The sequence below is a fragment of the Mauremys reevesii genome, linkage group 9 (genome assembly GCF_016161935.1).
Source record: "Mauremys reevesii isolate NIE-2019 linkage group 9, ASM1616193v1, whole genome shotgun sequence".
NCBI classification, from domain to species: Eukaryota; Metazoa; Chordata; order Testudines; family Geoemydidae; genus Mauremys; species Mauremys reevesii.
Window position 1 is genome coordinate 100,372,160 of NC_052631.1, and position 27,953 is coordinate 100,400,112.

A 27,953-nucleotide genomic window follows, 5' to 3' on the forward strand; every position below is an offset into this window, starting at 1 on the left:
TACTTCAAGGAATGCCAAAGCATGAAACGTACTGATTTTTCTGTACAAAGCTGCAGCAAAACAGAAGCAAGTCTTGGGCCCTTTAACTCAAATCATTACAGACAACTCTGCTACCTCTAGTCTATATTTTAAATGTTTTACAAAAATATTTGTTCAAAATAGTTTGTTCCAGGGGGGCAAACATCCCCAGGGGAAAAGAATTCCACCTCCGAATGATTCCTTTTGACATTTCCCCACCCCGAAAAGGGAAGTTAGTCCACTCTATGATGGGAGGTGGCTAGCCCTACTCCTGTAATTTACTCATCGTTATAGAGCAGAGGTCCCCAAGCTTTTTCAGTTGCAACCCCCTTACTCCTAAATATTATCTGCCCATGCCCCGTGGAGCCATGGACAGGAGCAGAGACTGCGGTCAGGGGCTGGGAGCGGGGCAGTCCACTGTTCTAGAGTCACCCAGTGATTCCTTAATCCAGTCAAGAGTCCCTCCCCTGATACCCACTTTACTAATTACCCACCTTCCCCAGCTGCCCAAGCGAATTGCCGCCACCCGCACACCATCCTCCTCCTCGTTTCCCCACCTTACCCTATGGAAGCAATCACAGCAGGGAATTCCTGGCTCCGCCACAGGAGCTGGGGTACTGCTGCTGTAGATGCCTTCCCTCCTGTCCCGCCCCCACCCCAACAGTGAAGGAAAACTCTCACTGCCTCCGGCACCACAACAGGAGTGCAGTTCCTGTGCTGCCTGCTCCCATGCGTATGAGGTGGGGAAGTTGTTGCAGTTTCTCTCACATATGTACCTTCAGCCCCCCACACCGTCCCACCCCACACTATCCACCTCCTTGTTGATTGCCTACCACCTTCAACCACCCCTGAATTTTCAGGAAAATAAGAGTACAAAGATATATTAATACTGTACTCCTTCCTTCCAGCTGGACTCTATTCCAGCTAATCACCACTCTGGACTGGTGTGAATTTGTTGCCAGCTAATGGCAACAACCTAGGCAGCTGAGAGGCCTTATATTCACATTCATCCATTATCCAAACATGGGTTGTGCAGGAAAGGATTGCGGGAGAAGGGTGTAAAGTGCTCCCCCAAGAACAAAGTCCCCTAGAAATTTAAATTCTTTTTTCCAATCAGGCCCAGGGCTAGGTTACCATTGCGACATGTAAGAAGGGGTTGAAGTGAATAGTTTTGGACAGTGAAAAGGTCATTTCTCCCTGTGTTTAGCTTAACAAGTACCACAAACATCCTAGTATTTGCTCTCCAAATACATTTGCAGAAAACTTAGTATCTACCATTGGAGTGAGAAAGATGACATTTTTAATGTAGTCAACAGAAAGTAAGATGTAATGTAAATTTAAAACTGAAAAGAACTTTGAAAGCTTTCAAAAATCTCTCTTTACATCTCTGCAGAAGCTAATGCAGTCTAAAATTTCAGGAAATTTTCATCAATATTGGGGAGTATGCACTGGTTAGTGTATATAAATATCCATGCCAAATTCTTCCTCTCTCCACAACTCAGTTGTCTTGTAACAAAGACTATTTATGGAAGACAGTTGGCAAGTGAGCTGGAGATGTTAAGGTGGCATCCTATTCCATAACTTCCAGGAATAAATCAGTTTCTTAAAGATGGAAGATAAAACCAACAGATAGATTTTTGAAAAATGAGTTTCTGGGGCAGGCCAAATGCTTCATATAAGCAAATCAGCTCTCAAAGAGCCAACATGCTAGATGGGACTCTCAGTTATAGTCTCTATATTAGAGTTTTGGGATCCTTCAAGGCAATGGGTAATAAAAAAAAATAAGTCAGAGGTATACCGAGTACTTTTAAAGCAAGGGAAAAAAAATCAATCTATACAAACCAGTAGTACAGAGTGTAGTTGGTACTAGCACTTGCATTCCGTCCAGGAAGCCATGTACAGATCATGTACTCTAAGTCGTACCAAGTGCAATTTATGCCAACAGCAGCAGTGCCTGCAGCACCTGGAATACAAGTTTAAGGACTTCTTAGAAAGATTTTTTCTACCAGTAAGTGCCTTTCTTTCCCAAATATCAGAGCACTCTCCCTTTGTTTAGTGAATATCTTAGCAGTTGCCATTGTTCACTTTCCACTATCCCACCTGAAAGGCAGAGTGCGGGCTTCTCAGACTACAGTGAATGCCTTCATTAGCCAGCAAGTGAAAGTCACTCACTTGTACAGCCTGGCATGCCTGAACCTGTGCAAGGCCCCTTCTAAACACAAGTGACCCAGAAAAGCCTAAACTGTTGCTTTCATTGAATCTGAACTAGTCCGAACAATAATTTTACATATAGAATGAGATGGTGAAGCAGGTAGTAGTATTCCAGTAAAATGTAGGTGCTTTAGAACTAGTTAAAATCCTTGGCAGTTAGGGGAATATTGTTGCAAAGCCATGAATAGCTGCCGCCATTAGAAACCATCAATACCGACCCATGGTTACTGGGATATCATAGTTATTTTCATGTACTTTGAATATGGAAATAACTGGCTCTAAAATACTATTCAGTGGCAACATGAGTCAAAGTCGAGTTTTAATCATGACTACTGTACCTCTAGGATACCGCTACTGTATTCAAAACACTAGGAAACAAGCGACAGAATGGTAAAAACAAACGATTACATAGTCACCATGAAATGGGATGTTAACGGGATATCCCATGGTGGGTAGAGCAGCTATAGAATCAGGTTCTTCATATTTAATTTCATGTCACACACATGCAAAGTGGCAAAACTGCATAGGTTGAAGAGTTTCTTTTTTTAAATTTAATTTCTTCGTTTCCTTCCATCCTCTGCTGTCTCACACTGCATTAACTGATTTCATCTTAGAGAAGAAATAAGTATATCTGGTAACGCCACAATAATCCTCAGGCACTGCACATACATGTTATTTCCATAAAGAGTCCAGCCTCCAACTGGTGCCAAGCCTGGAAACTCACTTCTGTTCCTGAATTTGTTACTTCTGCGGCAGCGACTACTTGAGGGTTTATTACAGGAAAATTAAACCTGTGCTTAGACACTAAGGTGACAGACGCCTATGCAGAGAGCTTTTTAAAAACAAAAGTCTGTTTAGCCCACTCAGTCCCACTTCTGTGGTGCATCAGAACAGTCCTTAGACCAAAGGATACACAGTACTCCTAGGACACTGAATCCCTTTCATCAATGAAAGCTTCCAGGTCTCAGCGGCTCGCTGAAACTTTACTTTTCTTTGCAGGTAACCTGCCAACAGCAGTCACCTGTTTTTTTTGCTTCCATTACTGTCACTTGCTTTCCTGCCCACTTCGCCCTGTAGCTCTCTCTACTCCCAAGCTACTGGACTCTGCCCTGTGGCCTATTACTCATCAGTCCTTGATACACCGGTCTCGTCCCTGACATTACCCAGAAAATGCGTTTCCCTTAGCCATTCTCCCCTGGCCCAATCACTTATATTCTCCTCGTTTTTTAAAAGATGAATTCAGAGATGAGAAGTTTAAGAATCAAATTTGTTAGCAGGGCACACAGAGTAGGTTTCACCATTACAGAGGTGCACACACTTTGAGAACCAAACATGTGACAGTTATTTCCCACTTGTATGCAGTATTGTTGTACCCGTGTTGGTCCCAGGATATTAGTGGGACAAGGAGGTGAGGGAATATAGTCTATTGGACCCACTTCTGTTGGTGAGACAAGCTTTCAAGTTTAGACATGCTTTTGAGTAATGCCTGTGTAAACCTGAAAGCTTGTCTCTCTCACCAACAGAAGTGGTTCCAATAAAAGATATTCCCTCACCCACCTTGTCCCTCTAATTTGCTGTCTTACTTACCTGCCAGGATTGGCATTCAGGATTTTCCGTTTCTCCTGTAAGAGCTAATAATATAAACAACAAACAATCCTGAACTAAGGTCCTGGCAGGTGAGAACTGTACAGTTTACTTTTAAAGTGTATTCGGCTGTGCAAAGATACAGATACTTTCAGTTAATTTAAGATTTTAACAGAGTTTTATTTTTCTTAAGATTCAGCTTTCTTGTACTACATCCCAGAAAGCAAGATGATGTGTATTTAGTCAGATATAAAGAAGACAACATGTTCAAGGCTAGGTTTTAGAGTGAGTACCTTTTGGTGTAGTAAAAATCTCCACCCAGTTGCTTAGTTCACTTGTATTATCAAATTTGCATTCACTTCTCACTCTGAAATAAACCTCCTCATTCAAGGACACATCTTCCTCACGAAAAAGATTCTTAGTCCATTCCTAAATTTAAAGAAAAAGAAAACTTTTAAATGACCAAATATAGTAAACACAAGCTACAAGGAAACCATAGGTAATGTAAAAACATATTAGAACAAATCAAGAGGCTCACAGCCAGTTCTAGAACTAAAGGAACAACGAGGATTCTTAAAAATCCAAACCAAAAGCAATGAACAGCCATTCAGCAAAAACAAAAGGTGATGATCTCTCGGCAGGCGTACTTAAACATACCACTCAAGAAGAGAGGGTCATAGTCTAAATCCAATTCCCCATGGACATGGACTTACTGGCAACCTACAGAGATCCAGAATGGAGTATGGAGGAGAGTTTTCTTCCTACAGGCAGCCTTCCAGATCTGATAAGGCAGTCCGGAATTTTATATTGCCTCTGTCTAAATAGAGGACTTCAAAAAGATAGGGATGTCAGTCCAGCACCTTTCACCATTCCATAGTCACACAAAACATTAATAGAAGAAAAAGCATTTAAAGCCCATGTCAGAGCAACAACAGTAAAAAATGTGCATATAAGCAAACAATCATTGAACAGGTAGGGAGTCAAACAGCCATTAACATTCCAAATACAGCAGATCAGAATGCAAAAACTGCAGCCACAAAACAAACTTATGAACAGCTTTCCCTTAAAAGGACCAGGATATCCTAGATTTGGCAGGAAGAATACAGCAGTCACAGCTGGGATGGTGCTGTAAACATCAGGCCTTATGGCCACAATAGTGTTCAGTAATCACAGAGTGTCTCCATGAGGCATCCTCTCAGGGCCTGGAGGACTTGCATCACATCAGGCTTGACTGCATCCAAGACACAATGACTTGGGGGCAGTTCAGGAAAAAAGTAAAGTTTGTTAAAATTTGGAGGTTTATGACTTTCTAAACTAGATTGACCACAGATGTCTCTTCTGGACTGGGAGCCTACTTTGAGGGGTTCAAAGTCAGGGTACAGGGCCCTTGCAGGAAACTCAGTTTTCCGTAGCTTGAAGATGAAGACAGTGTGGTATGTATTTGTTAAAGTACCTTTAAAATGAATACTTAATATAATGGAAACATGAGTCTTTTCTATTATGCTCTTTGTGAATTATCACTAAGTCCCCTGCTCAAGAATGAGCCTGGCTGCTGCTTTTGAGCGCTGAATATTCCATAACCCGTCATGACATCTTAACTGCAGCAGGTGAGATTTTTTCAGGCCCAAACCTCCTTTCCCTCCTCCCCGGACCAAAAAGTGCATACTTGGGTCAACCAAAACATTTTATAATTGTGTTGATTTCACCAAATTATTTCAGTGAAAAAGACTCCAAAAAGTCAATATGTTGTTTCGAATTAAAAAAAAGTAACATTTTCAAATTAAACTTTTCATTTCAAAATTTACTTCCATTTTATTAAAAAAGGTAAAAATCCATCCATAATTTTTTTAAATTGTTTTGTCGAAATTTTTGTCTGCTTGTTTCTGGTCAGCTCAAGATTATTTTTACCCCCTTGTTTGGCCACCAAACCTAAACTAGTTATTCGCACAGCCCTGCACGTGACCCCCAAGTATATAAATCCATTATAAGTGTATAACATCTGAGAACAGTTACAGGTAATTTTATTTCCTTTCATTGTAAGAATAAACATTTACTGGAACATCGTGGAATTCAAAGAGCTGGTGGGGGGGGGGGGGAACATACCCGGTTATCTTGCGGGATGCCATTAATGAAAATTTCACTGCAATATTTTAGATCACAGCCACTGCTAATGCCCTCTGCAGGATTCCATGTCCATTTCAGTTTACAGAGCTGGCCAAATGAATAATGCAGATTGGATGGAGGTGGGAGATCTTTTCTTCCTATAAAAGCAAAGGAAAAAGTTTTAAATAAATACTTCATGGGTGCTGTAAGTAATTTAATTAGTGCTGGCCAAAAATTTTCCATCAAGACTATTTCGACAGAAATTTCATTTTAATTAAATGAAATTTTCCACCGAAAGCTGACAGTTTTCTTGAAAAAGAACCCACCCTTTCTGGCCAAAAAATTAAAATCAAGTTTTCAGCTGGAAACTTTCACATTTTGACACCCCCCCCCCCCCAAACCAAAAAAAAAAAGTCTGTGGAAAATAAAAATTAAAGCTGGTCAGAAAATGTTTTAAGTTTCATGTAATGAAGCTGAAATCCTAAAATTTTAAATCATTGTAATATAATCTGCTTCAGTTTCACAACTCTACTTAAATAAAGAATAAATAAATAAAACCCAGTATATTTTTGTATTTATTTTTAAAGAGTCGTTTGATAAAAAATCCTGCCGTTACAATGGTTTAGACCTGACTCTAAAGCAACACAACTGAAATATTTGCCCAATCAATGCTTCCTCTTACTTCCCCAAATCATACCTAAGTCTGAAGTTGAGGGGCTGGGAGTGAGGTATTGCACAAGCCTGACCGATTGGGTGGGCAGGCATAGACAAAACGTTCTCCATTAGGAACTACATTTTTTGGTCAGATTTTATTCAGCATCAGCAAAGGGTGATGCGAGAGTGTCATCACCCTCATACGTCTGCCCATCCCACAGCCAGATACCTAAATAAGAACATAAGAACAGCCCTACTGGGTCAAACCAAAGGTCTATCTAGCCCAGTATCCAGTCTGCCGATGGTGACTCAAAGGTCTCTCCTGGAATGAAGCAGCTTACACACCTCTGGTCTGTGAGTGTGCACAGGCACAGTCTAATCCCGAATATCTATTCTCGCAGCCAAAAGAATACATTGGGAGGGAAGAAAGGAAGCAAGGACCAAGAGAAGAAAACCAGGTTCATCAAGAAAAATGGCTTGGTAGGAAGGTAAAGAGCACAAACTATACCAGACTCCCATTCTCGTTACCAACTCAAGGGCTACTGATTCTCAAGAGGCAGGGAGGTCTTTTTGTTGAAGGCTACTGTTTATTATATCTAATGGAACAGGCGCTAAAGAGGGCCAAATGAGATTGGTTTCCACGTGAGAGCCCTCATGATGTCCGCTGTATAAGCAATACCACCACCAAGAGATAAACTGGTATCATAATTAAGGCTCTACTAAATTCATGGTCCATTCTTGTCAATTTCACAGCCATAGGATTTGAAAATTGGTAAATTTCATGTTTTCAGATGTTTAAATCTGAAATTTCACAGTATTGTAACCATGGGGGTCCTGACCCGAAAAGGGGTTGTGGTGATGGTGGGATTGTTGCAAAACTGCTGTAAGAGGGTCAAGGGTTTGCCACCCTCACTTCTGTGCTGCCTTCAGACCTGGCCTCAGAAGGCAGCATCCACAGAGCTTCCTGCAGCTACAGGAGGTTCGCGGAGGCGGAGGTGGTTCTGATCTCCCCTCTGCTGCTAGGAGCACCCCAGCCAAGGCCTCTTACCTGCTAGTCCCAGCCAGGCTGGGGAGAGACAGGACTTGTCCTTCTCCTGCATGGCCACTGGCCGGGGGAAATCAGACCCACCTCTGGGTGCCCACCCCCCACCCCGAACTGCAGGAAGCTCCGGGTCTCGGCAGCAGACCTGGAGGTTCCTGCAGCAGGGGAAGGCACTTGAAGGTGGGTCTGATCTCCGCCTCAAGAGTGGCTGTATAGGGGAAGGACAAATCTGGTCCCTTCCCAACCCAGCCGGGACTCGCAGCTAGGAGCCCCTCGCTAGGATGCTCCCAGCAGCACAGGGAACAGATTTCATGGGGAAGGGCTTATTTCATGGTCTCTGACACATTTTTCACAACTGTGAAATTGGTATGGCCCTAATCATAATCAACTGTCAGCCCTGATAGCCCTCTGTTCATCTGAAGCTGGCACTGGACATGAGTGCATGAATGGCCACTGCAAAAGGATGTTATAAAGTCAGTTGTGATAGTCAGCAGGAACTGCAAGTGTGGGTGTTTTCTTTTGAATGTGGGCAGATCTTCTTGTAAGAAGTTTGTATCGCTTATTTGCACTTATTGGAACCACTGCCAACTTTGTGTGCAAAAGGTTGTTTTCATCCATCATACTCCTGCATGCAGTTTTAAGGGTAAAGGCATCTTGCAAGTTTCAGGGGAGCTATACAAGCCAACACATATAAATTAGATGTTAATGTGTGCCTAAAGCGACCACCAATGATACAGGTGGCTGTATTCAGCTCTAACTGAATGAGATATATATGCTGACTTCTGCCCCAACTGCTGCACAATATTCTGCTGCAATGAATACCAGCACCAAGATTGAGGTTTGTAAAAACATTTGCCTCTGCCACTAGCTGGTTTCTGCTAGCTTCTGGGTCAAGGCAGTGTGGCAAGTGATCTTTTTCTTTAAGTATTCTAGATGGGACTAGTATGCTAAAGTGCAATACAGTCTGACCCCTAAATAAGGGTCAACTGGCTGGAGAGGGAGTGGGTGATCCTCACCACAGACTGCAAGGGGTTGATTAGTCAGGCGATTGTTCAGCTGGAAGGTCGTGGCTGCCATCTTACTCATTTACTGGAAGTCTCCACTGACCAAGGGAAGTGGCCAGAGCATGTGTGTCCTGGCTGAGTGACCCTTCGATATTATGTAGAGCAGTGGTTCCTAAACTGGGGTTTCTGAATCCTTGGGGTTCATGAAATGTATCGGGGGTTCTCAGAAAAAAATTCTGTAACTGTGGACAGAGCTGTCCCTAGGATTCCCATGACCATGACTTCCTGGCAGAACAAGTTTAAGCTTTGTTGTAGTCATGCATTGTTTGCCTGGACAGCTCAAGACCCAAATGCTTGTGGGAGGAACTCTTCATTTGAGTTGGCTTCTTAACTACCTTCATGCTGTTCCACATCTGGTACTCCTTGATTAAACATGTAGAGGCTTAATCCAAGTGATATGAGCTACAAAAGTGAAATCTTGGAAGACTGTTTCCGTTTTCATAATGTAATAAAATAATGTAATGATAAATGATAATGTAATAATAAATAGTATGTAATAAGCAGGATGGATTTGATTTAAGTCACTAGTCAGGAAGACTCGATTTAATCATGGATTTCTACATAAAAGTGCATTCTTGTTGATTGTTATAACCTTAATACATATTCTTCACAACTCAGAGATAGATGTAGGTTTCATTTTTAGAAGGTACACACTATACATTTTTAAACAGTGATTCATTCTGAAAACTTTTCAGGTTAGTTTTACAGCTATATGAGAAAATGAATGATTGTTTGGTTATTTCATTTACCAAAGGTAATTGAAGCACATATTTATGAAGTCATTGGGAGGTGAACTATCTCCAATTCAACAGGTTAATCATTAATATTTGGAGGATTTCTTGCCATGCTGTACGAGGAAGAAAACATCACCAGACAGACATTTAAATGGTTTTATTTAACTAAAACAACATTATGTATTCTGGATTTTTTCTTCAACAGCAAACATATACTATTTTAACAAAACAAGCATATGAATTTTGAATTTAGTTAAACATTCAAGTTTTTTTAAAATCAGGTTTGTTTTTGTTAAAATTGTTTTTAACTAAAATAGTTAAATGAAATATTAAAAAAAAATCAAATCAACTATGTCAGATAGGTCAACATGAGAAACTTAAAATATTGGCTTCTGCAGCTAACTCAGTCATCTTCACCTTCATTTTCCTGTTTGTTCATAAGCTTGTTTTTCCTTTTCCAGATTTCCTGCTTTTTCAGGTCCCAAACAATTTCTCAATTTGGAATGAATTAGTCCAAAGGAAGAAAATATTCCTTCTACACCGGCAGAAGAAGCTACTGCTGTTAAAAGTGAGATTATCACTTCAACAGTCTCTGAATCCAAGTGCTTAAGTGACTTCTACCAGTTTAATGGTGTGACTTTCTTTAAAACATCAGCAGCAAACATATTTCTTAAATTTATTATATATTTCTTATTCCCAAACTGGGTCTCTTTTACAGCCTGCTGCCATTATAGGGTTTTCCCTTCTAGTGAGAAAATGGTATGGTAGATCTCAAGTCAATGAAGGCTACACTCAGGAAGACTTCTGGAATATGCTACTCAAAGTTTCACTTTCGTTTCTACTGCCTGTCTCTCCCTTCTCACATTTATCTCCAGACTTCTTCTCCTTGTCCAGATCTATTCCACCCCCAGCAATCTTCTATTCATTGAACTTTTTGAAACTTTGCACTTTTAGAGAGAGGTAAAGGAGTGACTCTGTGTACACTAATTTGCAGAGGGACAATAGGGTTGAGGTCTGTTATTTCTCACCTCTATATATTATTTATTTAAAAACATGTTTGCTGTTAACAAGCATGTTATCTCTGGAGACACAAATCCACAGTTTGAGAACTGCAAAACTAAGCATCTCTCATGGTGTCTTCTAGACTGAGCACTGAGTCCCATTGGGTAGATAGAAAGATTAACCTAAATAATCTAGACAGAAGCCTCTAGAACTTCATCAAATTGGGTCCCTAATCCATGAACTATTGGAACTCATTTACAAAACTTTTCTTAAACATTACATGAACACATTGTCTCATACTATAGAATTAGAATTTATAAACCCTATTCCATGATGAGATCTCTTTGAGCTATAATGTATCTTTAGATAGGATTTTTTTGATAAAATGTTTTTTGTGGGGGGAAAAAACCTATTTAAATAAAAAAAATCTGTTTTGATTTTTAAAAAAAAACCATGATAAGCGTGTTATAAAAAAACCCCAAATTATTTCCAAGATCACTGCTTCTATAATTTATGCTCAGGTAAGGGAGAAAATCCCTGGAAATATTCATTTTTAGGAGGGGGTTTGTGAGATTTGGTTTGTTAAAGTTTGGAACCACTGATGTAGAGTTATCCATGTCAGCAAGACAGATAGCTTCCGCATACTTATCCAACCTCAGCCAGTTTGCTTATAAATGTATCTAGTTCTGCTTGAAAGACCTCCCACCAAGCTTTCTGAAAATTCCGCCAGGCCTTCTATAAACTGTTTGTTGTTAATATCTGCACGCCTGTGGGTGGTCAAAGAAAGCAGATGCTGAGATTTCAGAAAAGCTTCAAGCACTTTCTGCTCTTTGACCACTGGAGGCAGTTGCCTGGAAGATGAAAAGGTGATGTTGGGTGAAGTACCTGTGGCCCATCTCCTACCGTGAAAGCTGGGGGGGAGGGATGTTGCCTTGGGTCATAGAGAAGTTATAGGTCAGTGACTGATGCCCACTCCATTAGATTCTCCCCATCTGTGTTGTTTTCAAGGTAACCCCAACAGACTTGATGGGAACTGAAGTCACCACAGTAAATGGAAAGATCTGGAAAGGTGGGTGGAGTAGAGACTGGCCAGTTGGCTGATGGAGGCTTGTAAATAATTAGTGCAAACTCATTCACCTTGATTGCCTACAATGGCATTTGGACCAGATGTCAATACTGTGACAGAGGACAGCTCTTCTCTAACATAAGATGTCATCCCATACTGACTGCAATGGTGATGAGCCATGACAGCACAGCCTGGAACTGAAACTTGCATATCAGTGGTAGAGTGCATCTCCTGAAGCAAGATTACACGTGCTTCAAAGTTTGTATGTAGGTGGAGTCTGTAACTTTGCTCTTGCTGTCTTTCAATATCAAGGGGATCTCATCTTGAGAACCGGCCCTAGCGCTAGGGTTTGCTGTGCTGGCCCTGAAAGGGGCCCCATTGGAAAATGGCTCTTTCAGGCTGATTATTGCTTAAAACATGAACCTGTTCCACATTTTGTTTGCTTTCTTTTCCTTTTGCACTGCTTATGGGGGATGCCACAAGAAGGTAGCAGACATACCCTGTTGGGCCCTATTCTGAAAACATTCACTACTGTGATCTCACTAAATCAATTAGAAGCCCTAGTTAAGTCTTTCGATATGACTTTCTACAGTAGTATCACATCTTGAAGTATTTGCAGAATTAATCCCCTAATTAACTGCAACCAGCACAGGAGGCATAAAATGTTTTTTGTGGGGCAACCCAAGTGTCTTTAAAAAAATTCCAAGCTAAGAACTTTAATAGACACTCCTTTTAAAATTCTACAGCTTTCCTTTTAATAAAGCTTAATTTTAGGTATTTTAGGTTCACACACAACTATTTCACACTGCATGAAGCTGAAATTGTGTTTGCAAGAAATAAACTTTGAGTAAGTCTTATTAGCATAACAAATTTAACCTAATAAACTTCAAAAGTAATTTTCAGGTCTCATACTTTTATGTCAGCCTCTGGGGGGGAAATGGCTTAGATGTAAAAAGCATGTATAGAATACACCTTCAGTGATTACTGAAGTCCCCCTCAATACTTTTATTATTAAATAATCAGACAGACAGTGGTTTGAACAGCAATTACCACAATCTTTTCAGCTTTCATGAATTTGGACCTATTCCACATAAAGCATAGTTAAATTCTGATGCAAAAAACTTGCATTAATAGTCAAAAAATTCTAAGTTACATTTGTATGTGCATTTAATTTCTGGTAAAAGCTGAGCAGTACATGTTCCTTTCCCAAAATCTGGATGCTAGTTTGGGATCAGGTATGGTTAGGGCAGTCGGGGGAAGGACACAGGGATGTGTGACAGCTTTATGATCAAACACTGGAATTGGGCAAGCAAACACGTTCCTCTCGAATACTAGTATGGTTTGGAAGCTTCCATTTTGGAGCCACATCTCAGGACATGTGATGGGTGCAAGATTGTTTAGAACCCCAGAGCTGTTGGCTAACACAGCAGGATGGTTTACTCAATAGAAACCTCTGCTTTTAAATTCAGTACCATTGTGGTGTTTTATTTCTGCATCATCCCAATTACCATCCACAGTTTGATATGCAGATCAGCTATACCTGAAAGGATCTAAATTATAAAATACATATAAATACATGCCTGGGATCTCCATCCCTTTTTCATGGCCTCTCTTTCCCTATAGCTCTCTCTGGCTAAACACCATAATACAAAGTAAAAGTAATCACAATCTCTGCAAAACAGTCTGTTTCTACTCAATTTTTTCTTCCTTTAGCAACTTAATGATTCAATGTGATTTTACTTCACTCCACACTAAAGCCTTAAAAATCAAGTAGACAATAACCAACCTGATTATATATTAATACATACTATTAAATACATATAGTTGGCAGCCAACATATAGTTAGCACCCAATTTTCTATTTTAATCTTAGTTCCAGGAACCAATTCCTGTAGCAAACCTCCTTGCTTACTCTGTCCCCATATCTACTCTACCGACCCAACCACATCAGAGGACCTAACCACATCAGCCACACCATTAGGGGCTCATTCACCTGCACATCTACTAATGTGATATATGCCATCATGTGCCAGCAATGCCCCTCTTCCATGTACATTGGCCAAACCAGACAGTCCCTATGTAAACGGACATAGTAAACACAAAAGCCAGTAGGAGAACACTTCAATCTCCCTGGACATTCTACTACAGATTTAAAAGTAGCTATACTTGAACAAAAAAAAAAAACTTCAGAAACAAAGAGAAACAGCAAAACTAAAATTCATTTGCAAACTTAACACCATTAATTTGGGCTTGAATAGGACTGGGAGTGGCTGGCTCATTAAAGAAGCAGCGTTGCCTCTCCTGGATTTGCAGCGAAGAGTCCTGTGGCACCTTATAGACTAACAGAAGTTCTGGAGCATGAGCTTTCGTGGGTGCATCCGACGAAGTGGGTATTCACCCACGAAAGCTCATGCTCCAAAACTTCTGTTAGTCTATAAGGTGCCACAGGACTCTTTGCTGCTTTTACAGATCCAGACTAACACAGCTACCCCTCTGATACTCTCCTGGAATTGACACCTCCTCATCTATTATTGGGAGTGGACTACATCCACCCTGATCGAATTGGCCCTGTCAACGCTGGTTCTTCACTTATGAGGTAACTCCCTTCTCTTCATGTGTCATTATATAATGCCTGCATCTACAATTTTCACTCCATGCATCTGAAGAAGTGTGTGTTTTTTTTAACCCACGAAAGCTTATGCCCAAATAAATCTGTTAGTCTTTAAGGAGCCACCGGACTCCTTGATGATAAAATTAAGATATCTAATTTAAAGAAATTACTATAGCTTTACAAAGTTTGACCGATAATATTAGATGAGCTGGTAATGGCAGCCCAATAGTAATTATGAAAGTGAAAGAAGAAGTAGATCAAAGATAGTACTTATCAATAGTCGTGAGGGGATTCCAACTTTCTCTCAAGGAGAACAATACATTACATTTAAAAAATATATAATTATTCATTATTTCCACTCTTCCAAAGATGTGCACAATGATTTAGTGACAATTAAAATGGCACCCTTTTGAGCTGAAAAACTTTACAATAATAGGAAAAGAAAATCAATAGCTCAGTTCAAAGACCAAGATTTATTCATTTCAAAAGCCTGAAAAGAGAAGTATTTTATTTTTGCCCAAGATATATCATCAGTAAGACCTCCAGGAAGATTAACTGCAGAACAGATTGATTCACTGATGTACTCTTGTTTCCAATACTTAACTCCCCAATATCAGAAATACCACCATTTATACGAAATACAATTTGATCAAATATTGAACCTCTGCCTCCCCTCCCTCTGCACTCCACCAAAATTATCCTTCTCTACATCTGAGGCTTTAATGACTTCATCTGGGTTCCACCTTGGCATACAGGTCCATACTTACAAACAATTTGCAGAACTCAGATGAGTTAGTATAGAAAATAATCTACATATAAGGCTAACATCCCACATGGAAGATGAGAACTAATTAAGTTATTTAGAACTAAATTATATGGTGGAATTTACTTCTGAATTGTATTCCTTTGTACTTACCACACACACACTTTTCAGATTGTTAATAAGAACAAGAATAAAATGCTGATGGAAAAGTAAACACAGTGAACATCACTGGGATCGAATGTAGCCTCTACATACATTTAAGCATGTGGTCTTTTGAATCAGTATTTACACTCATCCTATGTAAATAGAGAATCCTTTAAAATTTCGATTGTTTAAATTTTCATTTAAATTTTCAGTCACATTATATTAACAACGTTTTTCCACTGAATTTCTTTAGTTAAAGGGACAGTCAACATGAAATTCTAGATACTTCAAAAAAATCCCCCAATGAGAGGTAGATTCAGACACTTGTTCTCAAATCTTTCTTTGCTGATTTTGTGGCTTTACAGATGTATTATCCTATTTATCTGAAAAAACTAAAATGAAAAAAAAAACCTTGTCTTCCCTGTCACTGTGTGAGCCCCTCTGCTTCAGAAAAAGCAACGGGAAACTAACTATACAGAAAGTAGTATCAAATGCATAAAGTAAAGAACGGAGTGCTGAATACAGTTTTCAAATGCACAACCGATGAAAGTTTTTTTCTTTAATTCTTTCAATTTTAGTCAACTTTGAGGCTACTTGCAGGAGAAGCAGGTATGAAATTTTTAGAAAAGTATGATTTTATTTTAAGGTGGTTGTGGCTGCAGCCACAGGAATTTGAGATATAGTTTAACCTATGGCACGTGTGCCAAAAGCAGCACGCAAGCTGATTTTCAGTGGCACTCACACTGCCCAGGTCGGGGGGGGGGGCTCTGCATTTTAATTTAATTTTAAATGAAGCTTCTTAAATATTTTAAAAACCTTATTTACTTTCCATACAACAATAGTTTAGTTATATATTACAGATTTATAGAAAGAGACCTTCTAAAAATGTTAAAATGTATTACTGTCACACAAAACCTTAAATTAGAGTGAATAAATGAAGACTTGGCACACCACCTCTGAAAGGTTACTGACCCCTGGTTTAAAGCCACCAGATAGGTTAGGGATCTTTTCAAATGCCATCATAAAGGAAGGACGATCAGCATCTTAAATTTCTCCTCACTACTTTATGATCTAGGAAGCAGTGGATCTGAAGTCCTAATCTGGATTGCACATCACTTTCAAAATTTGCACGATCTATAGGCAGTTTGGGCTGAAAAGTCATAGTTATTTGAACGGAACGTGCAAGCCAATGATTTAGAGAAACACATTTAGAGAAATATTGTGACTAATCCTGCGAACGGCAACTACCTCCTGTTTTTACAAAGGGTTGTACAGGAGCAAAAAGACTTGCGGTAGTCAATGTCTGCAGTGACCACACACTTGGAGCTGGCGGGATTGCGGGATTAGGAACGGTTGGCCAGGTGGTAAGATCTGTATTTATTTTAAAAGAGGGAGAATTATGGCCCTGATCCTGCCAATGGGCGCGCGCTTGATTTGGATGTACGCCCTGGGATAACCCCACCGCGCTAGGAGGGATCAGTCCTGGGGTAAACCTTGGCCGCAGCCCCGAAGTACCCGGGGTGAGGCCGCGCTGGAGGGAGGCGTGTGGGGCAAACACACGCACACAGCGCCCGGGAGCGGGCGGGTCCCGGCGGGGAGCGAGCCCGGGCCGGCCGGGAGCCTGTTAAACATGAACAGCGGTGCCCAGCGCAGGGGGTCAGCGGCCCCTCACCCCGGCCGCCCCACGCCCCGGCTGCCCCCTCGCCCGCCGTGTCCCCGGCCCCGGCCCCGGCAGCCGGAGCCAAGGGAGCCGGGTGCTCAGCGCCCCCAGCCGAGCCCGGCTCCCGGCCCCTGGGCGCCCAGCTCCGCACCTGCTGGCCGCCCGTCGGGCTCCGCGGCCCCGGCCGCGAGGCAGAGCGTCAGGGCGAGGCAGAGCCGGGCTCCGACGGGGACAGCAGCGCCCATGTCCGCGTCCGGCAGCGCCGCCGCCGCCGCTCCGACCCGCTTCCCGGCGCTGCGGGGACGGGCCAGACGGGAAGAGGCGCTCGGCGGCCCGCCCAGGTAACCCGAGCCGGGAAGGGAGCGGCCTCCGTCCCGGCTGGCCCGCCCCCTCACACCCCTCTCGGGGCCGCCGGCCCGAGCCGGCCCCTGCCCCGGCCCTACACACCCCCCGGCCTCTCTGCTCCCCCGCACGGAGCCGCCGCCTCACACACCCCGGTCCCCCCGGCCGCCACCCCAGCCCCAGCCCTACACACCCCCTGGCCCCTCAGCCCTCTCCACGCTCCCGCCTCGCACCCCACAGGCCGCCACCGGGCCGCCGGCCCGCGCCCGCCCTGCCCCTGCCCTACACCCCGGCCCCTCAGCACCCGCACGGAGCCGCCGCCTCACACACCCCGGTCCCCTCAGAGCCCCCCCAACATTCCCCCCGGCCGCAGCCCCCAGCCCCACACATCCCTCAGCCGTCTCCGCGCCCCCGCCTCATCCCCCCCGGGCCGCCCCTCCACCCCCGCGGCCCCTCAGCGCCCCGCACGGAGCCGCCGCCTCACACACCCCGGTCCCCTCAGGGCCCCCAGCAGCCCCCGGCCGCCGCCCCAGCCCCACCCCCTCCGGCCCCTCAGCCCTCTCGCGCCCCCGCCTCATCCCCGGGCCGCCACCCGAAACCCCGGCCCGAGCCCGCCCTCAGCGCTCTCAGTGCCCCCGCCCGCCCCACACATTCTGGCCCTCTCAGGGCTCCCGCCCCGAGCCCATCCACTGCCCCCATCCCACACCCGTCGGCCCCCGCCTCAGCGGTACGATAACCCCCCTCTCCAGCCTACGGGGTCCTGGCTCCCCCGGCCTGCAGCAAGCCCACAGCTCCCCTGGCCCCAGCCCCCCCGCTTCTGTTAAGAGGTTTTGAAATGTTTAAAATGGTGCGCAGCAGTTTTAATACGTTACAGCGACGCTGATGGGAAGGGCCCGGTGTACCTGAGGGCACTAGCACTGTCCAGAGGGAGACAGCTAAGCCAGCCGCTAAGGGAAAGGGGGTGCCCTAAAATGTCTTAAAATAAAACAAGGGCCTTTATTTTTCCAGGTGGTTTCCCCTTATTTCCCTTCCACAAGGGAGGTTGCTTTGTACCCAAGCCCTAGGGCTACACTCCTGATTTGAGATTAACACCCACCCCCCCCAACCAGGGATCATAAAGCTTCCCCTATGCCTCCCCCAATCCCCAGCACACTCACTACCTGCACTCTCCGCTCTGGCCTCTCTGACACCCCCCTTACAGCCACTCTCCCTCTACGACCCCACTTTTAGAAATCCTAGACCAGGGGTTCTCACGGGGGGGGGGTCAGGACCCTTTAGGGGGTCACAAGGTTATTACATGGGGGGGTCTTGAGTGTCAGCCTCCAGCATTTATAATGGTATTAAATTTATTAAAAAGTGTGTTTAATTTATTGGGGGGGGGTCGCATTCATAGGCTTGCTCTGTGAAAGGGGTAGCCAGTAAAAAGAGTTTGAGACCCACTGTCCTAGACCAATCCATCATACTCTCTCAGACCCCAGAACAGGGGTGGGCAGATTACAGCTCATGGGACCGTCCTGCCCAGCCCTGAGCTCCTGGCCTGACAGGCTCACCCCCGACCCCTCCTCTGCTGTTCCCCACACCTCACAGTGCAATGCTCTGGGCAGCGGGGCTGTGAGCTCCTGGGGCAGTGCAGAGCAGAGACCTGGGCTCTGTGCTGTGTGGCAGCAGCATGGCTGGCTCCATCCAGGCCGCCAGCCACTGGTGCTCCAGGCAGCGTGGTAAGGGGGCAGGGGGTGTTGGACAGAGGACGGAGTTTGGGGTGGTGGTCAGGGTGTGGATGGTATTCATGGGGGAAAATGGGGTTGAATGCAGGCAGGGGTCCCCAGGGGGCAGTCAGGGGCAGGCGTTCCAGGAGAAGGGGTGGTAGGATGGGGCAGGGGTCCCAGGGGGGCCCATCAGGAATGAGAGGAGGGGTTGGATGGGGCAGCAGGGATCCAGGGGCAGTCAGGGGACAGGGAGTGGGTGTGTGAGAATGGGGCAGGGGTCCCAGGGAGGCAGATAGGAGGTGGGGGCTAGGTCACAACCCCCTCCCCTAACCAGCCCTCCATACAATTTACAAAACCCGATGTGGCCCTCAGGCCCAAAATACTCCCCCCACCCCAGAATTGATCTTGTCCACCCACTACTGCAAATTCATGTATTTTCCACCCCCATTTTACTACTCATCTTGTACTGCAAACATTTTTCCTCATACTGACCATGTGGATAATCTCATTCAGGAATAAACTAGTTAATCCCTAGACTGTATGACTTCACACCTGTAGCTGATTCACATTAACCTTCTTGAGAGTTCCTGTACAGGCAAGATGTTAGGCAGACTTTCTAACCGTCCACAGATACCTATCCTCTGCTTCAGAGTTCAGACCCAATACTACAGCTACAGCCCTGCAGCTGTAGCACCACAGTGTAGATTCTTCTGACATCATCAATGTAGTTATCTACCCTTTCAGAGAGATGGTTCCTAGGATGACAGAAGAATTCCATTGACTTAGCCACATCTACACCCAGTGTTAGGTTGGTTTAACTGCAGCACTCAAGGCATGAAATTTTAAAGTATAGACGTCACAAGCCCCTTGCTGTAAGAGGGCCTGATTCTATTCTTATGCACAGCCACATAGCTACCATCCCACAGCTGTGCCACCGTACTGCAGGTGCTTCCTATATTGATGGCAGGGGTTTGTCTATCAATGCAGGTAATCCATCTCTCCAAGAGGCAGTAGCTAGGTTGACAGAAGAATCCTTCTGTGGACCTAGGGATGTCTACACTGGGGGTTAGGTCAACCTAACTGTGGCGCTCAGGTCACAACACTTTTCACAGCCCTGAGTCATGTAGCTAGGTCAACCTAACTTTTAGGAGTAGCCCAGGCAGGGGTGAAAGTAATTTACAGGATTTACCGGTACTGCTGGAGCCCTGGGGGTGTGTGGCCTCTCAAGATTTAAAGGCCCTGGGGCACCGGCTGTGGCTGGGAGCCCCAGGGCCTTTAAATCAACCTGGTGCTCCCAGCAGCAGAGGTGGCTGGGTGCCTCCGGGGCTCATGGGCAAATTAAAGGGCTCGGGCTGCCATGAAGCTCCAGGCCCTTTAAATTCCCACCACAGCTCCAGTTGGGATTTAAAGGCAGCTGTGTGAGCCTTGAGCCTTGCCGGGCTGGGGTTGGAGCTGTGGGCTCTGGGCTGTCTGTAGCGGTGGGGAGCTCTGAGCCCTTTAAATCCTGGCCCCAGCCCGGCCGCTGGAGGGATTTAAAAGGCTCTGGGCTCTCCACGGCTGCAGGGAGCTCCGAGCCTTTTAAATCCCAGCCCCAGCAGCTGCAGGAGGGATTTAAAGGGCTCGGCACTCCCCACCACTGTGGGGAGCCTAGAGCCCTTTTAATCCCGGCCGCAGAAGCCAGTACGCCGTACCGGCTTACTTTCATCTCTGAGCCCAGGCCCTACTTACACCAGTACTGCCTCAGTATAATTCCACTGACTTCAATAGTTATTCGTGGTTTACACCTTGAACATACAGGAGATTAGAACTAAAGGAGATTGTAAACTCTGTGGGACAAAAAACATGTTTTGTGCTGTTTGTACAGTAACTAACATCCCAATGTGCTAGGTGCTACCACAATACAAATACTGATAAAAGCCTAGCCCATAGAGAACTTTGGGTAATAATTTTAAACTGCTGATGGACCAAAGAGTGAATTAGTTAAAATTCTCCTTGTTCCTAAACCTGTAAAACTGATATTCTGTAGTCTGACTTGCAAAAGTCTTCAGCCAGGGAGTTGAGTGAGTAAGTGTTCATTAGCATTCATAGCCATTTTGGGAAAAGGGAAGCTGACCCTTTTCTTCTAGGGTGCGGAATATCCTGTTTTAATATTGCATTTTTCCTGAGTTTTTTTTTTAAATTGTTGTAGGACAAGAAAAGAAGCAGGTGCAGGGAACCTCCCAATCTCTGTAAAATGGTATCCAAGACAAGCTAAATAAGAACGTTGTAGTTTAATTTACACACGCTGGAATATGTGTCAGGCTTTTGCTGCTAGGTTTGTGACAAGGCACTGCCTGCTAGCGCAGGGCTTCTGGAACTACAGCACAAGGGCTTGATCCTGAGCTATATGGCATCCTCCCAATCTCCACCCTTACTAAATACTACACTGTACAGTGTCTCACTTCTGCTTTCTTTTTCTATCCACTCACTCTCAGAGCAACAGCTTCACAGATTACTCCAGTCCTTGACTCTCTGTCCTGCCTCCCAGATCTTTGTTGCATTTATTTTCTCAATCCAACTCCCAGCATGGTGCATTCCTCTCTGCTCCAACATACCATGCTTTCCCACTCTCCCATGTTCATTACTCTCTAATCTGAGACTTCAGATTCCTGGGTCTCCTTGGTGTTGACTCCTGTCTTGTGGTTCCAATTCCTGGAATAAAAGATCTCTTCAGTTCCTGTCCCAGCCTCTTTCCTCTCACTGCTGACAGTCTTCTTGGACACATTTCAAAGCTCTGCTGGAGTCAGAGGTGCTTTTGCAGGAATACCATGAAACAGCGCTATTCCTGGCAGACTTTTCTTCTTTAGCTCTTCCTCCCTGCCCCCCACAGTTTTTATTCTAATTTCTCTCGTTTTTCCTCTTGTTGTCGCTTCCCAGGCACACTGACTTTACTGAGGACAATACAGTAACATGGGATGAATTAGAGTTACATTAGCAATGAATTTGGCTCCATATATTCTTTATGTTCTCCCTCCCCCCAGGGCAAAAAAGGCCACTAGGTGTTTCAGACCAAGGTAAATTGCTATACAGGGGAGTCGCATCTTACGTGGGGGTTAGGTTCTGAAATCAGCATGTAAGGCAAAAATCGCATATAATCAAATGCTCTTTGAGTGGAATGGCAGGTGGAATTGCCTGCACTACGGGTACAGTATTTAAATTGTAATTTCTTTGTTTTGCTGAGCACATATAGTTAAAAATCACACAAGTTAAATGTGCCTATGATGCGACGCCAGTGTATTTAATTGTACAGTTATTGTATGATTTTAAATTCAGCCTGTTCTTGCAGTTTGGAGGATAGAATGTGTATTACATGGGGGAGAGGGAGAGGGAACTGCCACCCTACTTTAAAAGAATACTATTAAGGTTGCAAAGTCAAGCACCCAAAAAAAAAGGAAAAAGAAAGAAAGAATTGGCAGGCAGGGAAAAGCAGCGTGTGTGTGTGTGTGTGTGTGTGTGTGTGTGTGTGTGTGTGTGTGTGTGTGTGTGTGTGTGTACACATACACACACACACACACTTTGATACAATCTTTAGTTAAGTGATCACATACTCTAGCTTCCATAGGACCTTTCCTATAAGTTTGGTAAAGCTATAAAGCAAACTAACTAAAGGCTTATAAAGTGAGTGTGTAGTAGCCTTAATAGGTGTACTACCTCCTTACCCCTGGTACTTTTTCTTTTTGTACATCCCAGTTGGAGTGCTGTAGCAATCATCAAAAGCATAAATAGCATACATCATCAAAAAAGAAAATATAAAATATTTTGGATTGGCTTATATAAAAAATATTTAAAAATAAAATAATAGTTTTCTAAAAACAAAAATTTCACATTCTTACTCATGCTGAGTCAGCTTCTGCATGATGAGTAGTTCCAACTAACACAATTTAACATGTAAAACAAAACAACATAACATGCAAAAAAAAAAATCATATCAGGGTGTTGTTGTTTTCAAAAAAAACAAAAAAGTTTTCCTTAAACAAACAACAATTTCCATGAGGCAGATTGAACAATTTTGATCACCTGATTAGATTCCATCATCTTCTTCTTCTTTTGAGGAAAGGAAATAGGAGTTTACATGATGTAATAATATAATAATGTGGGTCTGTTTCTGTTATGCAAAATTCAAACAAAAAACTCCAGTGGATTTCAAGGGTGTAAATTCATAGATCAAATCTCCAATCTAAGCAATGCATTGTGTAGTTTTTTCTGTTGTGGCTTTCAAGTTATGAGCTATGCTTGCTTGCATGGAATTAGTCATTATGACTATACTCCTGTGCTTTGTTGAAGTTTAGGCCAGTAGACCCAATCACTAGCCTGGGACAAACAAGCAATCAGCCATACACAGTTCAGCTTGTAGCTCACTTTATTCCTCGCCACAGAAACAAACAAAAAGCAACAGTCCTGTTCCTGAGTGACATTGTGGTGTGCTTTAATAGCTCAAGGGTCTCACCTTCACCCAGCCTAATGGGTTCATAGGGGCAGCTTTAACTTACCTTCTCCCAGCCTTCTACTACTGCAACCACAAGCAAGCATCTTATCAACTCTCTTAGGGAGCTTATCAACTCTCTAAGGGCTCTCCTTTGTATCCTTTAGCTGGAAATCAGTCCCAATCACTAGATTCTGTATGGCTGAATTGGCAGATTCTCGGCACCTACTTGCTGGGCTTCTCTCCAGAGCAGGGCTGGCTGAGAGGTCCCTGATCCTTAAGGGTATGTCTACCCTGCAATTTAAAAGCGGTGGCTGGCCCATGCCAGCTGACTTGGGCTCAAGCTAAGGGGTTGTTTAACTGTGTTGTAGACATTCAGGCCTGGGCTCTAGGATCTTGTGAGGGGGGGTTGGGGAATTTCTATACCTCAATTAAGCAACCCCTTAGCCCAAGTCAGCTGGCATGGGCCAGCTGTGGTTGTCTACACACAGTGTAGACATTCCCTAAAGGGACAGACTGCCCTGTTACAAAGTTTTATTTCACATGGAATAGATTGTACAATTTAATTCAATGACAAGAATACAGGTTAGGGTGTACAATCTTATAAAATGTAAAACGACCAAAAAAGCTAGTCTCTCTGAGTAAATTATATTTTAAAATATACCAGTTTTACAATTTAAGATGTATTCTGGTAGAAAGCAGCTGAATTTGGTTTCTACAATAAGTGGCATGTAAGAGAAAATAACACAATAGAAACAAGACATGGAATGACTTGCTATTAATTACTAGTTTAGGACCTGATCCTTTAAGCACCTGTCTTTGCAGGATAGGGGCAGGGGGAGGGCTTAGACAACATCTTTCCTATATATGTATGGTTTCCAGATGAGAAGTCAGTACCATTGAATTCATTTTGCAGTAATGCTTGATAGATTTTATTTGCTACAAATAGCTGGTGGCTTGTTAATGTCCATGACCATAAACCATATAAACAATTGTAGTCTCCTCCCTGAAGAGGTTGCTTACATAGGGATCTTGCAAGACTTGGAGATATCTCCGTGGAGCCAGTTACAGTCTCTTTCTCTTCTCTGTGGGCAGCAGGAGACTAGACAGTGAGGGAAAGAAAGGCGACAAAAGATAATCATAATCATCTCCATCTCCACCTCCCCCACTGGTTAAACAGAACTCGAGGAGCTTTATACAGAGGGATGGCATCTGGGGAGCTGTGTGGTGTACTGTTGAGGCCTGGAGGTTCAGTGGCACTTAATTGAGGGAATACAGGTCTTGGGTGCAGCACTGTCACCACAAAGTGACCTAGCTGATGAATGCTCCACAGCAGCTGGAGGGCCCAGAAGAGGCAATGTGCCACCTGAGTGAGGGGTGAAAGAAAGGGTTACTGTAGGACATAAAGGGTTAAATTTGTTTAAACAGGAAAAATACACATTTCTGTAGGTTATGTAAAGTGCAGGTTTGTTAGCCTTTGTGGGAAGGCCTTGAAAGACTGTAGCTTAATTAGAAAAACTGGACCTGAAAGGTAACTGATAAGACAGACTGAAGTAGAGGCTCCAATTAACAGGGATAGTTAATAATAAGCATGGTGCATTTGAACCAGCAATGACCCTAAACTGCCCCCAAACTTGTTTTTTAGCTAAATTAGTAACAGGCAATAACACCACTTGTTAATTGCTAATAGATGTCTGAACAAGGTGGAGCAGACTACTGTGGGTCTAAATACCCCTGGGGTTAGCCCACTTGTAAGCATCTTGATCAAATGGTTATAAATGTTTTGTTACTGTTTGGCTGTAGGAAATTGCTTATTATTTAGGCTTTTTAAGACATATTTAGAATGATTGTATACATGTCATTTGGCTTTAGTCAATAAATGTATGGTTAAATTAGTGTCCTGATAATTCCTTGCATAAATAATTCCAGCAATTACTGCCAGCAGAAGCATTGCCAGAAAGTTGCTCCAATGGCTGAATGCTGTCCATACTCAGCAAGCCCTTTCAATGTCAGGCTTTCTTTCTTAACCCCATGGGAGCTGGATCCATTTCCCCAGCCACGCAGCACAGAAAAAGCGATGTCTAGCTTTTATCAGCTGTTACAAGCTTGCAAGTATCCAATAAGCATTGGATTTCATTCTGATCTCAGATACACCAATTGTAAAGCCAGGATAACTACATATATTTCAGATTTACCCTGAAGTAGCTGAGATCAGCATCAAGCCCCTTAATTTTAGATATAAATTGTCAGTTAGGAAATTTAGGCTTGAAATTAGACGAAGGTTTCTAACCATCAGAGGAGTGCAATTCTGGAACAGCCTACCGAGGGAAATAGTGGGGGCAAAGGACCTCCATGACTTTAAGATTAAGCTGGATAAGTTTATGGAGGGGATGGTACGATAGGATAACGGGTTTAGTCAATAGGTCAATAACGTGCCACTGGTAATTAGTACAAAGGGTGAATGTTGGGATATTGTTAGCCCTTTCCAGAGGGTCTGGCTGGAGAGTCTTGCACACATGCTTGGGGTTCAGCTGATCGCCATATTTGGGGTCGGGAAGGAATTTTCCTCCAGGGTAGATTGGCAGTGGCCCTGGAGGTTTTTCGCCTTCCTCTGAAGCATGGGGCAGGGGTCGCTTGCTGGTGGATTATCTGCTACTTGAAGTCTCTAAATCACGATTTGGAGCATTCAACAGCAGAGTCAAGGGAGAGAATTAGTTCAGGAGTGGGTGGATCGGCTTATGTGGCCTGCATCTTGCAGGAGGTCAGACTAGATCTTGAATTCTATGATTCTATACCCGAAGTGGGCAATCAGGGTAAATATATTCCAAGACAACAGACTTTGGGGCTCAGAATCTGTAACTGCAAGATGCAGCAAAAATTGGATCACTACCGTACTGAATCTTCTCCAGGCGAGGAGGGAGGTTAATTTGCTGTCATCATCTCCTAGGGGAACCATACCATATTTCCAGTCATTCTGGGCTACTGCCTGGTTTTACTTAGGAGATTCCCTGGTGAGTGTAGGACTAGTAACACTGTATGGCATGCATGATCCTCTGGAGCTGCCTGAATTTGTGTCAGATACCTCAGCCTGCACCCCTCAGTAAATGACTTAGTATTATTTATCATTCACATGCATGCATCTGACGAAGTGGGTATTCACCCATGAAAGCTCATGCTCCAAAACATCTGTTAGTCTATAAGGTGCCACAGGACTCTTTGCTGCTTTTGGAGTACCTAGACATTTGTGTGTGTGTGGAGTGGGGGTTGGCATAGTAATCTGGGGTTGTGGGAATTATATACAAGTTTGCATTTGACCTAATTCTGCTTTCACAAGTTTTACAGTGGTGTAGCTATTAACTTTAAAAACAATATTCTAGGTCTAGATTGGTATAAACAAAAGCAGAATCAGGCTCAGTAAGTAAAAGATTCACTGTAGTGCAGAGTGTACCACTAGTTTTTCTTGTCCTCTTTCTATAATCCTTTTAGTGAGCCTTAGTGAAATGTCCTCTCTCTGGGTCACTGGAGGTGTGAGGTTGCTCCCAGTTCCTGTGCTGGATTATGGATTCCAAGGAGGAGGAACCAGGAACAGGTAATATTCTTGTTGGGAAGCTAGATTTTAGAGTTCTCTGGAGGTAGCTTTTGTATATTACTAGGTGTCACCACCACATTAGTTAGCAACTTAGCTGAACAGGATGTGCAATCCAGTCATCACACAGAGAACCAAGGTCATAGAATCATAGACATGTAGGGCGAGAAGGGATCTCATGAGGTCATCTAGTCCAGTCCCCGGTGCTGAGGCAGGGCCAAGTAAACCTAGACCAGCCCTGACAGGTGTTTGTTCAACCTGTTCTTAAAAACCTCCAATAATGGGGATTCCACAACCTCTCTTGGAAGCCTATTCCAGTGTTGAACTACCCTATAGTTAGAAAGTTTCTCCTAGTATCTAACCTAAATCTTCCTCGCTGCAGATTAAACCCATTCAACCTGTCCCCTTTATAGCAGCCCTTTGCATCCTTGAAGATTGTGCTGAGCTGGCTTCTTACTGGAACTGACATGTATTTCTGATTAAACAGCCACACCTCATTTTACACAACACTTTTAATAATGTGGTTATATCAAGCTATGGATGAGCCAGGTTAATCAAGTCTCCAGTGATGCTGGTTGGAATTTACACTCCTTTTAAAATCAAGATATATCGTCCCTGCTCCGTTCTCCAGCCACTAGGCCAGTAACCCTAACAAAGAAGATAATTAAGTTGGTTTGGCATGATTTGTTTTGCACAAATCTATGTTGGCTAGTCCTCATACCCCTGTTATCCTCTAGTTGCGCACAAATTGATTGTTTAATAATTTGTTCCTGGTCATGCTGAGATTGACGGGGAGTTACACAATATATTACTGAACTTGTCTGGAGGACTTTTATCAAGGAGTAAGTAGCGGCAGGTGTTAAAGAAGATAGACATCCAAGACCACAATTTTCAAACCCAGCTTGACTCTATAAGTTAGCCTTCCAAAATGGACAAACTGAACATCATGCAGTTTACTGTGTATGGGTACTGTCTACCCCTTGTCCATCACCAACTTTTTCCTCTTCTCTCTTGAGCCTTTTTTTTTGCCAGCTAATTATCGCCTTCCAGCTCTGAGGTGACTGCATTTCAGTGGTGCCATAACTGGTTAAAAGATAGGAAACAGGATAGAATTAAATGCTTTCAGTTTCAGTTTTCAGAATGGAGAGAGGTAAATAGTGGTTTCCCCCAGGGGTCTGTACTGGGTCCAGTACTATTCAACA

The 27,953-nt window shown here is 43.6% G+C and overlaps 1 protein-coding gene across 2 annotated transcripts in view; it reads right to left on the reverse strand.

The window, feature by feature from the left end:
• The window catches only part of IL13RA1 (interleukin 13 receptor subunit alpha 1), a 29,406-nt gene extending 9,585 nt beyond the window's left edge, over window positions 1–19,821 (reverse strand). The window contains exons 1-4 of one of the 2 annotated variants that reach the window (XM_039489504.1): window positions 19,164–19,821; window positions 5,917–6,074; window positions 4,107–4,242; window positions 1,861–1,981 (exon numbers count right to left, since the gene is read on the reverse strand). In XM_039489504.1, the coding sequence (XP_039345438.1) occupies window positions 1,861–1,981; window positions 4,107–4,242; window positions 5,917–6,074; window positions 19,164–19,179 (431 nt within the window). In that variant the 5' untranslated portion in view covers window positions 19,180–19,821. Of the gene's footprint in view, window positions 1–1,860; window positions 1,982–4,106; window positions 4,243–5,916; window positions 6,075–16,806; window positions 16,957–19,163 lie in introns of those variants that run through there. The other variant, XM_039489503.1, reaches the window with a different exon arrangement.
• Window positions 19,822–27,953: the final 8,132 nt, after the last annotated feature.